The 15,416-nt window shown below is 35.2% G+C and overlaps 2 protein-coding genes across 2 annotated transcripts in view; one reads left to right on the top strand and one right to left on the bottom strand.

The window, feature by feature from the left end:
* Positions 1 to 15,416, top strand: part of ARL15 (ADP ribosylation factor like GTPase 15) — a 291,798-nt gene that overhangs the window by 271,767 nt on the left and 4,615 nt on the right. The window lies entirely within an intron of this gene.
* The window catches only part of NDUFS4 (NADH:ubiquinone oxidoreductase subunit S4), a 46,995-nt gene continuing 33,488 nt past the window's right edge, over positions 1,910 to 15,416 (bottom strand). The window contains exons 3-5 of the mRNA XM_063421568.1: positions 9,623 to 9,795; positions 6,318 to 6,391; positions 1,910 to 2,118 (exon numbers count right to left, since the gene is read on the bottom strand). Of these exons, the coding sequence (XP_063277638.1) occupies positions 2,015 to 2,118; positions 6,318 to 6,391; positions 9,623 to 9,795 (351 nt within the window). The 3' untranslated portion in view covers positions 1,910 to 2,014. The remainder of the gene's footprint in view (positions 2,119 to 6,317; positions 6,392 to 9,622; positions 9,796 to 15,416) is intronic.

Below are 15,416 nucleotides of genomic sequence, written 5' to 3'. Positions count from 1 at the left end.
GATTACAATCAATTCTATTCCCACTGTCACCACAGTCATCCTTAAACCATCCAAAAGGATCAAAAAATTCAAGTCCTAGGAAAACAATCAAAGGAAAAGAAGACTGGGGCTCAAACACAACTTAAAGAATTGAAGTTGGCATGAATAATACAAAATTATTAACAAAGAAACAAACACAAAAGATTTCTACCTTAGAAACAGAAGGGGATTTATCAAATTCTCCTTTTAAGTATTTCCATTATCTTTCCAGGAGAAACAAATAAACAAGAAACTGTGCTTTATGTGAAACTGTTGTAGGTATGAGAAATGTTAAGTAAACAGACAGCAATTTCATGAATTAGATGTCCAAAGATAATGTTAGGTATCTAACCCTCATCATTCCATGGACCACGTCATTTCAAAAACCAAGCTGGTGTCTCTGTTGCATTAGAATACCCATGGATTTCTCATTTGGATAATCTGATAAAGCTTGAAGATCATTAAATGAAGAACTTGCTGCTCTTCACTTGGAAAAAACCAAAGGAAAAATCTCCAATGACTGGCTCTTGTTTTTACTGTCTTCTTAGTCAGATAAGCATGGTAAGCTGAACAGGAATAAAAAAGAAATGGAGTAGATTTTGGCTGTTAAGATTCTAGTTTGGTGCACTTTGGTGTTCCTGGAGGACTTCTGGCTCCACTGCAAAATGCAGCATTTCAAAATTCAACAGAAGATGAATTGGAATAATAGTTTTTGTCTGTGATAGGAAAATAGCATCTTCATCCAACTGGTTGATTATGCTGAAAGTGGGTCAGAACCAATACCTTACATGAATACCTAGACAGCATATAGGGAGCTGGTTAAAACTGAAACAAGAATATATGCCATATAATAATAAAACCTGGGAAATACAAGATAATTTTATACCTTCTTTTAGTTAAAATCTAACACAGCACTCACACCATTACTTAGGTCTATGTGGAGAGTGTTGTTTCAACTGTATCTTTTGTGACAGCTGAGACAAAACTCTCAGCTGCACAGGAAAATGATTTTCCTGATTTGTAATACATTTCACTGATCACGTGTCAATACCGTTATTTATTAAGTACAGCAAATAAAGCAACAGTCAAAGACATATAAAAAAAGATTTCAAATTATGCATTTTTAAAACTAGTAATTTAGTACCATTTAAGTACCATTGAAGACAAATTGAACTTAGAGTATGTACTTGCTGTTAAGGCTGTTAGGACTGAGAAGCTATCACCACATCTCCTGTTAAGCAATAGGAAACCTCAACTCAGATAAACATGTAACAAGCAATAAGTGACCCAGAAATGTAATTACGTAATTAGTATATGCTGATAATGTGTGAGGCACCCAAGTATTCTGACTTCATTTGTGAATGTTCAACTGGCTTAGTTTCACTTTTCAAGAACATCACAGAGAAATAACCACAATCTTAATCTTTCGGACTAAACCTGTTCCATAACCAAAACAAAATCCAGTGCTTTCTATTCCAGTCATGAATGATTCTGGAATAATGACAGTATTAATTTCAAAAAGGAGTTATATAACATAAATTTTTACAGAACAGTCTTGAGTTATACCCATCCTTTGCTCTTCAACTGCCAACACTGTCTTGTATAGAAAGAAAAAACTCAGCTTTTATTGAAAGACTTTGTGTGTGCAAAGCTTACTGAACTTATTAAACTTCAGAAGTTTAAACAGGATAGTAGATACAGAATTACCATCAAAGATCAATCATAACCTCTAAAGCTGCAGCTGATTTCAAACATTCCTTTTGATAGATTCCTAGTACAGCAAGTTTTCAGAAGTATGAACACTTCAAATCTCCTCTATTTATAGGGAAGTTTGTAACAGGTTCAACTGGAGACATGAAAACCATTTTAAATAGACATCACAAGATCCATCTGTAGTTTAAAGGTCAAATTTATTAGGAGATTAAGAGATGTATTATACATGGACTATAAATACAGCACAGCTGACTTTATTCACAGTCACACAGCCAATGCCAACCTATTTTGTAGACACTCTTGTTCTTTTGTTCCAAGAAAAATTTGCACCATAAGACTTGGATTTAGGTTTTGGCATCTTCTTCTCTTCAACATCGTAACTCCAGCCTAGAGGTTATGGGGTAATGGCAGGGTGAGACAAGAAACAACAAGAATTATATTCTCAGCATACAATATACAGCAAATTCAACTTAAAGCTTTTAACTTTAATGGCACCCACTAATCTATTCCTTTCTAGTTGGCAATGGAGAATAATGAAATGCCATAACTGTGGCAAATGACCATTCTGTGACATGGCAAGACCTCACCATATTACAGACCTCCATGCAAAAAACTTGACAGTCTTCAATGAAAAGCTCAACAAGGAAGACTGACTGTCCCGGAAATTCATGGCTCCACAATTCCACAGCACACAGAACCACTAAGGCTCTGTATATGCTGGTACAGGAAATGAAGAAGGTAAGAAAAAAACACGGCATAAAATAATATAACATTGAAAGATCAATCTCAAAGGCTGGGAGACAACGGAGACCTTGGAAATCTAATAAAAAAAGAACAGTGGGAGGACCAAAAAAAATGAAAAGCAAAGAAAAAACTTCAACATTAGAAAGGAGTTTAATACTTAACATTTTTTATAAGAACATAAAAAATTAGGAGTAAAAAGGGAATGAAGTGATAGAAGACAAGTAAATTATGTGATAGTTAAGCAAGAGAAATGCTTAAAAATGTCAGAAAAGAGGAGGTGGAGACATTAGTGTTTATGTAAATCAAAATGCAAATTGACTGCAGCCTCCAGGTGCCTGGAAAGTTGCCAGGGCAGCACTCAGTATTCCGAAGTTTGGTCTCTTTAGCTGCAATATTTCACTCAAAGTTGAGATACTTCAGTTGAAGCCAGAAGTTAAATATGCAGTTTTAAGCGATACTCATAAGACAGTACTTTTCTTCCTTCATTTTAAAACTGCAAGTTGCCAACCCCAAAATGCTTAACATACATCTGAATTTTTATACTTAAGGTGCTCACAGCAAACAGTCAAGATACACCTACACATCAAAATGTTCTGTAAGATACACAAGTTGTCATGTCACTGCCTCAATTTTGCGTATTCACAAATGTCACACAAACGTTTTCTTCATGTTTATTAGTCTCAACCAGTGTTAATTTCCAAGTTAACTATTCTCTGTAAGAAACACTGAACAGAGATTTTAAAAACACGATCTTTCCATCTGTGAGAACACTGGCTTTTGCCTCCTGTTCTGATTAAAAATATAAGCTTGAGTAAACAGCCAGAACTAGATCCAGAGACAGACTTCAGTATTGCAACATTCAGCATTGTAACACCTAACATTGAGACACTTGGCTGCTGGAATGGAATCCACAGCCCCAAGGTATTGCTTCATCTTTTTATACACTAGATGGAGAGGGGCCGAGTGCCTCTAAAAGAGACTTGCAACTGCCAGCACAACAACTTGCACTGCCACAGATATCCAAAATGCATAAGGTTAGTTACATCTAACTAATGATTGCAAGAGGCCACCATATGTGATTAGGTTCCACACTTTGGAACAGACTCCTTCAGACAGGCACTTTGAGATATTCACAACAGAGAGCTGAGGTCACTTTTATAAAAATACCAGAATGCTGGGGGAAGTTAGTCTTGCCCAGAGCCCTGCCATACAAGCCAAGTAGACAGAAAGCAGATTTCACTGCCTCTGGAAGAACACCCTCACCACCTGACTAAAGGTTATTGTGGAGTAGAAAACCTCTCCATCCTTGTTACTTAAGCTGTATGTTTTTAAACAACTGCTTCACTGGTGTCAGACAGGACAAAAAAAAAATAGGTCAACAGTCAGAATTTTTAATTCTTGTTTCCTTCTTGCCTAGAACTCAGACCATCCGGAGCTGTAATATTTTGGACAGCAATGTCTCCTATTACTATATCCAGTGCTGCTACTCTGACATTAGAAAACACATCAGATGCAGGAGGCAGAAAGACAGCTTGCCTTATCCCTAAGTTCTTAGGTGAGAAAGAGCTCTTAAGTTTACCAAAATAACCTGCAATATCTAGAATTTTCAGAAATTACACTCCAAATTCTTAAGGAATTCTGTCATGGAAAATTTGTGTGGTTCATACAGGAAGAACAGAGAGGTAAGTATTTGTGTTCCTATATTTAGATATGCCCCAATACTATCTTGGTTAAGAAGCTAACTTCCAGTATAAATGTGTGCCTAAATTTCTAACGTCTTTTAAAAAGCAGAACTAAATAATGTAAAATTTGTATTTCTAGCCACACATGATATTGAAGCTATCACTGCAGAAAATATTATGCACATCATACGCATAAACAAAAATGAAAATGAAATCACAATTTAGGAAAGCCATTATCTACAGGCAAGTTTGGTGCATCTCAATTATGGTAAAATTAAGAGTGCAAGCTAAGTGCATACTAATATTAATACCAAGTCATAGCCTTAGTTTAGTTGGTTTCTTGCACAATGGAGTAATTTCTAACTTAGTGAAGACATAAACTTCCTATACTGAACAAATGCATTTTACTTGAATCTGCATTTTGAAAAGACAAAATATAACATCTACAAAGAGATTACATAAGCAGGTCATTAATTTTTTCTCCTGTATGATGAATTGTTCAAGAAATAACATGAACAATACAGAAGCATAAGTGCAACTATACCAAATTCTCCCAAATTTTGTATTTGTTCACAAAACAGCAAAATACACTAATAAAATCACACAGATTATCAAATGCAAATATGATCTTAATGGTTTCTCAGATAACAGAACTTATTTTTCAATAAAACTAGCACTCTAAACTAAAAAAAAATTCCATTCAAAGAGTAACAGACAAATTAGATTCCAGCCTTTACCACTAAAAAGTCCAAATAAATTGCATATTAAATGGTTTAATTTCTTAGATGTGTAGCTTAGTGGACTTATCATGCTTGTGGTGCACAGTATCAACCATCTAACTTTGCATGATTTGGTCTGACCAAGGAACTTTATTATTTACCCGAGACTAAATATAGTTGAAAGCTGCAGACCACAGAGAAGACTTATGAAGCATCTTATGCTTCATGTGCAATATTCCTGCTTTATCTCTATGTAATTAATCTTCTTCACATCCACAGGGACTAAGCAGCAAGCTTAACTTTTTAAGGAAAATGGAGTTCATTTAAAAGAAAAAAAAAAGAAAAAGAAAAGACAGCAGCAAAAAATTCATACAAACAGAAAAAATGGACTGCTGATTATTCAAAAGGCTAAGATTATGGGTACTGTTCATGGCATCATCAGTCAGCAAATACAAGTCTAACTAAATAAGTTTACACATACATTCCCTCTGATGTAACATTGGCTTAAATATTATTAAGTGATGATACTGGCTTTTCTACTATCTTTTTCACAACTAAGAATAATCATCAAGCGTATGTGTTTAGACTTTAATGGTGGGCAGAGTTAGGCTTAACAACCTAGCATACAGGTTCCTCATGGGGAGCAGCAAGGGGATGTGCTGATCTCCTCTCTGGTGACCACTGACAAGACACAAAGAATGGAATGAAACTGTCTTGGGAAATCCAGACTCAACAATAGGAAAAGCTTATTCATTGAAAGAGTGTGGTCATGGGAACAGGCTCCCCAGGGAAGTGACCAGGATACCAAGGCTCTCAGAGTTCAGTGAGCATCTGGGTGATGCTTTTAGTCACACGGTTTGCTTTTAGGTAGTCCTGCCAGGAGCTGTGAGTTGGACTTGATGATCATTTTTGGTTCCTTTTACAATAAATCTATTCTGCAATATAGTAGTCATTTCATTTTAGTTCTTGTGATCATCAAACATTCACAAGAACTCTGACAGTTTCCCTTAGCAAGAACTGAGATGCTCATGTTAAGCCTTTGGGCAAAGATCACACTGCCTTGCAGCTGGAACACCAAGCCTGGGATACACCTGAAGTATTAACTTTCCTCCAGGACCTGAGCGAGGTCTCATTCAGCTCTCATTCAAAACAGAGATATTTGCAAAAGCATTTTAATATTAATATTACATTTTAATAATAATATTAATGAATTAAACACCTTTCTAGAGAGTGAAAAGTCTAGATTCAATACTTTTGGCACCCCTGGAAATATCCCCTCCTTCCCATTTTCTTCCTCCTCAAGTAGAATACTAGCAGTCTAGTAATTCTGCAGAACAGAGGAAAAGTAGTTTATCCTGTATGTATTCTGTTGTTAATATTTTGAAATCAAGATTGCCTAGAGAAGGATGAACCCCTCATAGCTCATACATACAATACGTACCATTTTTTTCAGCAAAAGCAATGGCATCTTCTTTAGTAGCGAAAGTAAGAACCATATTGGATAAAGGATCAGCTCTGTAAGTAATCAGATGACAATTTTTAGATATATTGGAAATAGAAAAAAATTATATATCTCTATCTCAAATGTTAAATCAAATGCTGTATTACACACAGCTCACTGCGTGTAATGCCAACTCACTGTATGTAATCACCAACTCATAAACGATTCAAAAGACTTTTAAAAATTATTTTCAGGGTCAACACTTACTTTCTGCAAAGTATTGTTTTACTCCTTCAGTGTGTTTAACTTTCCTCACAACTACTTGCAAAAACTAATTGGGTTGTTAGTCAAACAGGTCTAACTACTCGCTGAGGTTAAGTGGGCTGCAAGACTCAAATTTAGATCTGTAAAATCCCTCTCTTTCTGTAAGATCGGGAGGTTTAAGGTAATTCTGAACATTTCAAGGAGACCAAGAGTCTTTAGAGCAGCTAGGGGAAGAATAATCTCAGACAGAAAAGAGCAGAAAAGTGAAGTGAGCAGAGAAAGAATTAACCAGAAACTGAAAAGTACATTAAAAAAATTGAGAATTCTTTGGCTAAGGTCACATGATCCCCACAATTTATTCCAACACAGCAAGCAGATCACAGGCCACAACTGAAAATGAAGCTTCAAAATGCAACCTGCTAGCTAACTAAATACATAGTGGTTAGTTTTAGATGACCAGCTATTCCTCAACTGCATGAATGAAATACCATAAAGGTTTTTGAAACAAATTAAATTATCAGTGAAATCACAAAATTGCCTTATTTGTTGCTCTAAAAGATTGATTTAAGAACAATGACAAATAATAGAAAAAAAACCCCAAATAAAAAAAAAAACAAACCAAAAAAAGGAGTTCTAGCTCTTAAAGAAATGAGATATTGGTTGTAGCAACACAAAGATAGATAAAACCTCCCTGAAAAAACACTGCCTATGAGCCTGGGAGACAACTGGAAAGACAAGACCAAATTGCAACAAACTATTGAAGGAGCTGCCTCTCAACTGTTCTCTCTTTGAACCTAGAAGGATAAATGAAGAGAAAAGACTGGAGATACACTGAACTCTCTACAATAAAGGACAAAGCCTGTGACTGGAGAAGGGGGAGGGGAAAAGGGGGAATCTCGCTTCCAGCAAAGACAACAGTGTAATTTTATCTGATGTACACATGGAAAAATGGAGTTCACTATATATCCAATATATTCCCCAACAAAAAAAATCAGAAACAAACAAACAAACACACAACCAAACAAAAACATCCCAAGATAAAGACAGAAATTACACTTTTGCAAGTCACTGTGAAAGGTTCTCTTAAAGACATTTAAAGATTTCTCTTATAATAGCAGTGAAGTGAATTAGGATCAGTTGGGAAATGAGAATTGTGCAGCAATTATTAGTTCTGTTTTACGTGGAATCATCTTTCATTTACATTTCTGGTCTATTTCCATAAATGAGCTATCCATGAGAAAACTGGATTTCAGGATGTCCAGCATGATGTCCTGATAGTGTCAGCAGTACCACTGCTACAGAATTTTCTATGCTTACCCCAATGATATTATCAGTCACTGAAAATTAGGATTCCACATTTTGTTCCCTTATGAGATCTCACACAATGAAAACTGCACTTTGCCATTTCTTTGCTTACAGCTTTATATCAGAAAGTGTATGCAAGAACTGTCTTTAGGCATTCTTGTAATAAAACCTCCCAATAAAAAAAAAATAAAAAAGCCATGGGCCCATTTTACTTAGATCTATAACTAGATAATCTTCACAGAAAAAGGCCAAATAGCCAAGAAATAACAAGTGCAAAAAAACTCCAGCCCCAAATAAGAGTGCAAAATGACTGAAATACAGGAAAGACCTACAGGTAAGTTAGTATATTAAGTTCACAGAAAAAAAGGGCTTTAATATGTAGACCCTAAAGAGCTCTAATCCCATTACACCATTCAAACAGTCAATGGAAAACTGTCTAAGAAACGTTCTTTGCAAAAATTAGATCTCAAGAGAAGAAACTCTTCGTAGGTATTTTTGGGTGTTGAATGGTAACACCAAAGTGTACACTAACAGTTTTTGAAAGAATGCCTTAAAAGTGAATGGATACAAACTAATTTACAAAACCTTTAACCTAGCAGCCTCAATTCTCAACAGAGCATTTTATCATCTTACCTGGAGCTTGCTTACCCCTGAGAAATTCCTTTCTGTACTCTAAAATAAAAACATATGTAGAGCCTTCTCAAATTTTTATGAGATGTCAATGCAACAGGAAGACTTGATTTCAGGTTTACTTTGAACTAAATTTCTGGATACATTTATGTTATACATATAAAAAATAATTTCTCTGACTGGATTTAGAATGTTAATACATCTCAAAAAATGCATCCTGAAATTATTTTATGTTTAAGGTTTTAAAGTTTTTTTTCATAGAATTTTGTATTCTTTGATGATAAGTGCTAATATGATTGCAGCCAGATATTTTCAGTACAGATTGTATTCTTTCTGAAGTCTCAAAAATCATCTCTAGTGGCTGATTTTGGTTTATGTCTAATAATTAACTATTTGGAACATGCCTCAAAGGAGACAGCTTCAAACCAAAATTACAATATTATCAGAGAAATTGCTGGCATAGTTCTCAGGGCCTACAGGAATTCTAACCACACTGTAGGTACTGTATTCATATAAGGAAAAAATAATTAAAAATCAGACACATACGAGTTGTAATTACATCTCCAAATTACAGTATATTTAGCTAAGAGTAGTACCTTCCTGGATTTTTCATATACTTAAGAGGTTTTAATGCTAATATTGACAATATTTTAACAAATAGAGCAATATTTTAAATAGCTGGGCTTGTTGTGGCTTTTTTATTAGTTACGACTACTCAATTTAAATCCTCAGGATAAAAAAAATCCAGAAGTATTGTTGTTTTTGTTTAAAAGATGCAACTGAGAGCTGAGAATGATTTACTGCTTTATGTAACTAATGACCTTCTGACCCTGATGCTGCCACACAGTAACATCACCACAGTGCAATCATTGAAATGTCGGGTTGTTAACATCTCTTTCAAACTCTTCCAGATGATGTTGTGAGCTTTAAAAATCTGCTTTTAAACTTAACAGATCATAAATCATACAACAAACCAACCCAACCACTTACTCTAAGTACTGTTATAACACAATCAGATTTACAGGTAGAAAGGATATTTCAAATTCAGATTCCTAGTGAGAGCCAAATATAAAAGAAAAGTATTTTCAAATTCAGTAAGTACTCACGTAGATGCCCAGCCCATTAAAGGGTTCTCCCAGCGCTCCCTGGTATCAAATTCCATCTTCCATTTCTTTGTATTGTTAGCTCCTGACTGCATTGCATTACGCGCTGGAACAAAAATGTGAACTTTTCTGGTTTTGATGTGCTCATCTGGAACACCAGTTAAAGTAGTGATATCCTAAAAAAAACATAATGCAGCTTGTTAAAAAATGGTTTGTAAGAGACTTATAAAATAATACTGTTTTATGCCTTTTACATAATTTCATGCTTTATTTTTAAAATTACAAAAGTTGAAAAAATTTAGAAAAATACATTATGATTTCAGCTGAACAAACTGAAGGTGAGACATTTTGGGGCTGCTATCATTTTGCTTACCCTGGCTGAGTTGGGTTTTGCTTAGAACAGTTACCTGAACTTGTTCATCTCCCATCTGCAAAGCAGCTAGAGCCAGAGGAAGGAAAGGGTATTTCCCCCATCCTTCTCTGTCCACAGTTGCTAAGTCAGGACAGCTTCAACTTGCACCAGCTACAGCAAATGTGGCGAAGTGCAACCACTTTCTTCCTTCAGGAAAATACTAGAGTGCAGACTGAAGCACTGACAAATTCCAAAACTTTACATTAACATTAGGAGCCCGAATCTCATATGAACAGGACTATTCACCAAAATACTTGCCAGCCAAGTATGTGCTGCAGTGTAAGCACTTTCCCTTAGGCTTAACTCTGTATATTATTGAGACACCAACATCTGTGCTGACTCAAGAAACTATCCTTAGGATAAAGGAAGAGACAGATATATTTTGTACAATATGCTACTGATGGTTTGAAACCGCAGAGAAGGTACTAGAATTCAGCTCTTATCTCCCTAATTACTGTTAATTAATAACCATTAATTATTATATAAAGCTAACTCTCTCTTCATATTTCAAGTTATGACTCAGCATTTGACAGTCAGTTCTTCTGTTGATGTTCAAAATCAAGAGAGGGTCAATTGATACTGGTAACATTCTTCAGTATGTTTGTGAAGGACAAATGATTTAAGAGATTCCAACCTTCAGAGAAAAAAAAATTGTAACATTGTATATAATCAAAAGCAGGATGACCTCCTCCACTAGAGAGGGATGAGCCTTCCAAACAAACCTAACAAAGATAAATTGTTCAAACCAGCCTAAAAATATTAACTGACTTTAACACAGCATAAGATAGGGAAAAATCTCAAAAGAATTGCTGTGAAAAATTACCCTCAGCAGCATCTGATATAATTAAAGTGAACATTCTTGCTAAAAACTAAACAGTAATTATGCAAAATTAACCTGTCAGTTCACCCTTGTAAAGACTAAAATCAAACATCAAATCCATCTCTAAGGAGGTCTGAACTACTCCTGTTCCTTACATACTTAAAAGGCCAGTGGGAGCTCCTCAGTCTCCCTCCCTGCGTTCCCCTGCCCTCCCCTTTCTTTCTTTCCAAGAACAAGCAGTAAACTGGTAAAAGTCCAGAAAACTGCAGCAAAACTTTGGGCATATTGAACTCATCTTGACAGTATTGCCATGACTTGAACGAAAAGAGAAGTTCAAACAGAACACTGTCGTTTTACATAAATGTACCTACTAACTTTATGGGATTTTGCTTTGTAGCAAACTTGAAATGTCCTGATGCAGTCACGAGACCATCCTTTGAAATGCAGCAGTTCTCATTTTCAATTTTACTTCAGAAAATTTGGGAGATCAGTCCCTTAAAACTATAGAAGGGAGTAAGTTTAAAGAATGTGACTTGCATTTGCAATTAGGACAGCAGGGGCAACAAACAAGCATCCACACTAGCTTTCCAACTTCTGACATTTCTACTCAAACTACCACAAGGAAGTATCTTAACAATTAAATTATAAATGCTTTCATTAGGACTGAGTCATACTTATTTTTAATGTGAGTCTAGCAGTGATATGAAAGAGAAGCAGTACCAGCTACCAGAATGTTGCAACACCTATGTAAAAATACCTTCTGACAGACTGGCATTTCTCACTGGTGAAGCTGCAGTTTAGGAAGGAACTTGCTTAAATTTTTCTGATTTGAACTGGCAAAGTGCTTTGTTGAACAAAAAGGAGTTTTAACTTCCAGTTAAGTTTGGTGGGGATTCAACATTTCAGCTTGCTTATTTATACAAATAGGCTGAAATATTAGCCTGTATTTCTGTATTAAACAAACATGAGAAAAAGTAGTAATATTCACAAAAACTTTCTGCTCTTAAACAATATAGTATGCACAAAAATGCTGGAGTTATCATCAAATACTTTCAGATATGTAAACTTCAAAATAGCTCAAAATTATTGTATTTTTTTACGATTATTACTCTGAGCAACTTTTAAGTCCATCATAAATTTTATTCTTAATATTTAGAAGCTTTTGAATTCTTCCAGAATAATCCGGCACTACTAAAATAAAGACACTATGTTAAATAACATTATGGACATATGCTGTTTTCTCTTCTGAAGACTTAACACCAGAAAAACATAAAAATATTACACAGTGCATACAGAACGCAATCTAAAAGGAGGGTTAAAAGCAGCAAATGCTATATTTATGAGATAACCATAGTAAAGAAATGCCTAGACTTGTTTATCTGGATGAAAGTAAAACCAAAACCCCAGACAAATCCTTCAAGCCATGTTTTTTTTGGGTACTCAGCTGGCTCTAAATCAAGGTTATTTCACTAGCAATATAGGATTAATCTCATAAGAATATTTTCAAACTGAAAATTAAAACCTGCCTGCTTTCCAAAACTGAAATATCTACATGGTGTTGTTAACTCTCCATACTTACATTCATTATAGCTAGACTTTCCATGCCTTCTGGGAATCTAGCAATCATTTATTGATATCTTCCCCATTTTAAAAGCTGGCAATTGAACAGACAGTTGTTAGGACAATGAGTTTCTGGTTGCTGAAGCTCAAGTTGTCCTGACATAAAATCACTGATTTTGCTTGCTGTAGACATGTAAGGTACTGTAGCATAGCTGAGCTGTTGCCAAAGATATGGAATAAAAAGGCTTGGCATCTATCACATACTTGACACCTAAAGAGCACAGAAGCTCTAAGATTCCTATTCCCTGTAGGCGCACTCTTAGTCTAGACAAACTGATTTCTCACACTTTTAAAATGCATTACAACACTCTATTGTGATCATTTCATCCACACAGCTCCAGCTAGTGACAGAAGAACCTGTCCTTTAAGCGACATTTCAATGGGCTAAAGCTCCCGCTCCAAGATGCCATTAAAACAATATAATACTTGAAAAGAACTATGCTGCATTGGGTTGAACTCTTTACTGGGTCTTCAGTGCTTTGTTCTGAGTTTAAGTTCTCATTGAAACTACCTGTGAACCAACTTTCCAAAACAAAGATATTTTTGACAGCTGGGTTCACATGACTATCTTTTTTTAAAAAAGTGTTCCTTAATGAATTTTGCTGTATTAGCATATTAAGATACTAGTGAGGTGTTCAGCACTCAAAATCTTAAAGACATTAGATGACAATATAAAAGAATTGGGATTTAAACTGTAGGTTTACTAAAAATTAAGAAACCTGTTTCACATTCCTAAAAAAGACTCCCACCTAAAAGGTGCATTCTGACATTCTGGTTTTCTTAATATATAGATTATTTGAAGACTAAACTCTGATCTTTTGGTGGTTTTTTGTTTGTTTTCTTTTCCTTTTTTTTTTTTTTTTTTTTTTTTTTTTGTAACTCAAAATTTTAATACCAATTTTGAGGCATTTTGTCTCTTCTTGGAATAAGCTCAAACGGACAAAACACTTTTTTTAAAACAGCAGAAACCACATAAAATTTCTTACAAACATAGGGGTTTTACTTTATTACAACTTACATTATTTAGGAATGTTTATCATGGTGGGAAGCTTGCTAAAGCTGTTCTGGAAAGGGTAGTAACAAACAAAATGTGCTATGCATCAATAAGAAAAACTGATTCACAGAGGCAGTGTCAATGAAAGCACTACTCAGCATAAGATGACTTTTAAAGGAAACGAGAATTTCCTTCTTTTAAGTACTCCACTAATAGCAGAAATTCCAAAGGGGACAAGAAATGGAACTCTCTAATTAAAGGAGAGAGACAAAATGATTGAAAGTAGCTCTGAAAACAAATGGTTTTGAATAGATGGGTCAGGTGTGCATAAAGGTGTCATGTTTCTTCTATGGCATTTCTTTCACTGCGAAGACAGAAACTGTACATAACCACTATTAACTACCTACAGTTTGGCACTCCCCCTTTTTTTTTTCTTTTTTTTTTTTTTTAATAAAGGAAACAGGGAACAAGCAATGGGAAGTTGATGTCAAAACACAGAAAAACCTCCCAGCAAGCTTCCAGCAACCACCCAGGATTTAGAGTCTTGCTAGCCGCTCTCTTTTCAATACCAGAATTTCACACATTTCAATGACCATTATGACTTCAAAGAATCAAATTTTCATCATTGTCCGTCATCTGCCGGTTGATTTGTATAAAGGAGTTCTTCTGCATGCATTCCAGACAAAGGGCTCCTTACTTTCGTGGCTATATATCAAGTTTAAAAGTTCTATTTGTGACAGTTGTGTCTGTGGTAAATTAGGGTAACACTGAAGGAGTGCAGCTGCTCTGCAGGAACCTCCTTTTTGGCATCATTTCACTTAAATAAAAACTGAATAATTTGCTTCTGCCTTTATTAAACCACAAAAATTCCACTGGCCTTAGCAATTACTTCCGGTTGCCCCACCTACTTAACCTCAATAGTTTTACACTTGTTAGAATGGAGAGAAAGTAGAAGTTTTCCATACTTTTTAAGAGTTTACGACAGCTTGCTCTCTTCCCCACCTCCAGCATGTTTTACTGGACTAACTATGTAAAGTTTTGCTATAACCCCATGTTGCAATTCACTTTATTTAGAAGTTGTTATATCAAAGCACAGAACATCTTGCATAATAACCCACAAAGTCGCACTGTGTAAAATGTTTTTTATTGTATGTGCTCAGCTGCTTAACTGTAAGTCAGGATCACAGCATTTATGTTTCCACATTTCAATACAATATTTTTGAAGGAAATGCAAGAGAGCAGAATCTGCTATGTAAACTGCAAATGGAAAAATGGAGCAGAATGAGCTAAACATGGTCAGACAACATTTATCTAACAGCTACAGACAAAACAAGGGGAAAAAGCAAATTTGCCCTTAGGAAACTTTGTATCATACAGGATACAGTTTTCTTTCAGGCTTCACAATTATTTTGCATTATCACAGTAAATGGTGAACAACATGGTATTACTCATATTCTCCCATGCAGCCATCCTGCAGAAAGATTAATAAAGAAGCTGGAAAAAGCACTTAAAGAACTGTATTTTTAAAAAGGAAATTAAACATGGTAAACAGGAAACAGAATTTGATAATAATGAAGATTTCATGAAAGCTTCCATTTTAAAGAAAATCTCTTTTCACGAGCAGTTTTGTAAAAAACTAAAGAGAAACTGAAAATGGAGAAAAGCAGGTCTAACAGAAGGAGAAAGCATTACATTACTGGAACCACACTAAGTCCACAAAATACTTTTTATGTTGCTGACTGCCATTATGCGAAGGAAATGTCAGCATCCAAAACAAGGATTGGTAGCTTCAGTATTTCTATTCATCAGTTTGTATTTCACAGCTGAGGCAACACGAAAGCAACCATGATGACTGAGCACTCACTGCAGTTGCAGAAACTCCTTGAGAACTTCCCTATTATCCTACTTCAAAGGCTCACTACACTTTCCCAGTATTTTACATGCTTAAAAT

This window comes from Prinia subflava, chromosome Z, assembly GCF_021018805.1.
Source record: "Prinia subflava isolate CZ2003 ecotype Zambia chromosome Z, Cam_Psub_1.2, whole genome shotgun sequence".
Classification (NCBI taxonomy): Eukaryota; Metazoa; Chordata; class Aves; order Passeriformes; family Cisticolidae; genus Prinia; species Prinia subflava.
The sequence above is the reverse complement of the archived record's forward strand: the minus strand, read 5'-3'. Positions and strand labels throughout refer to the sequence as shown.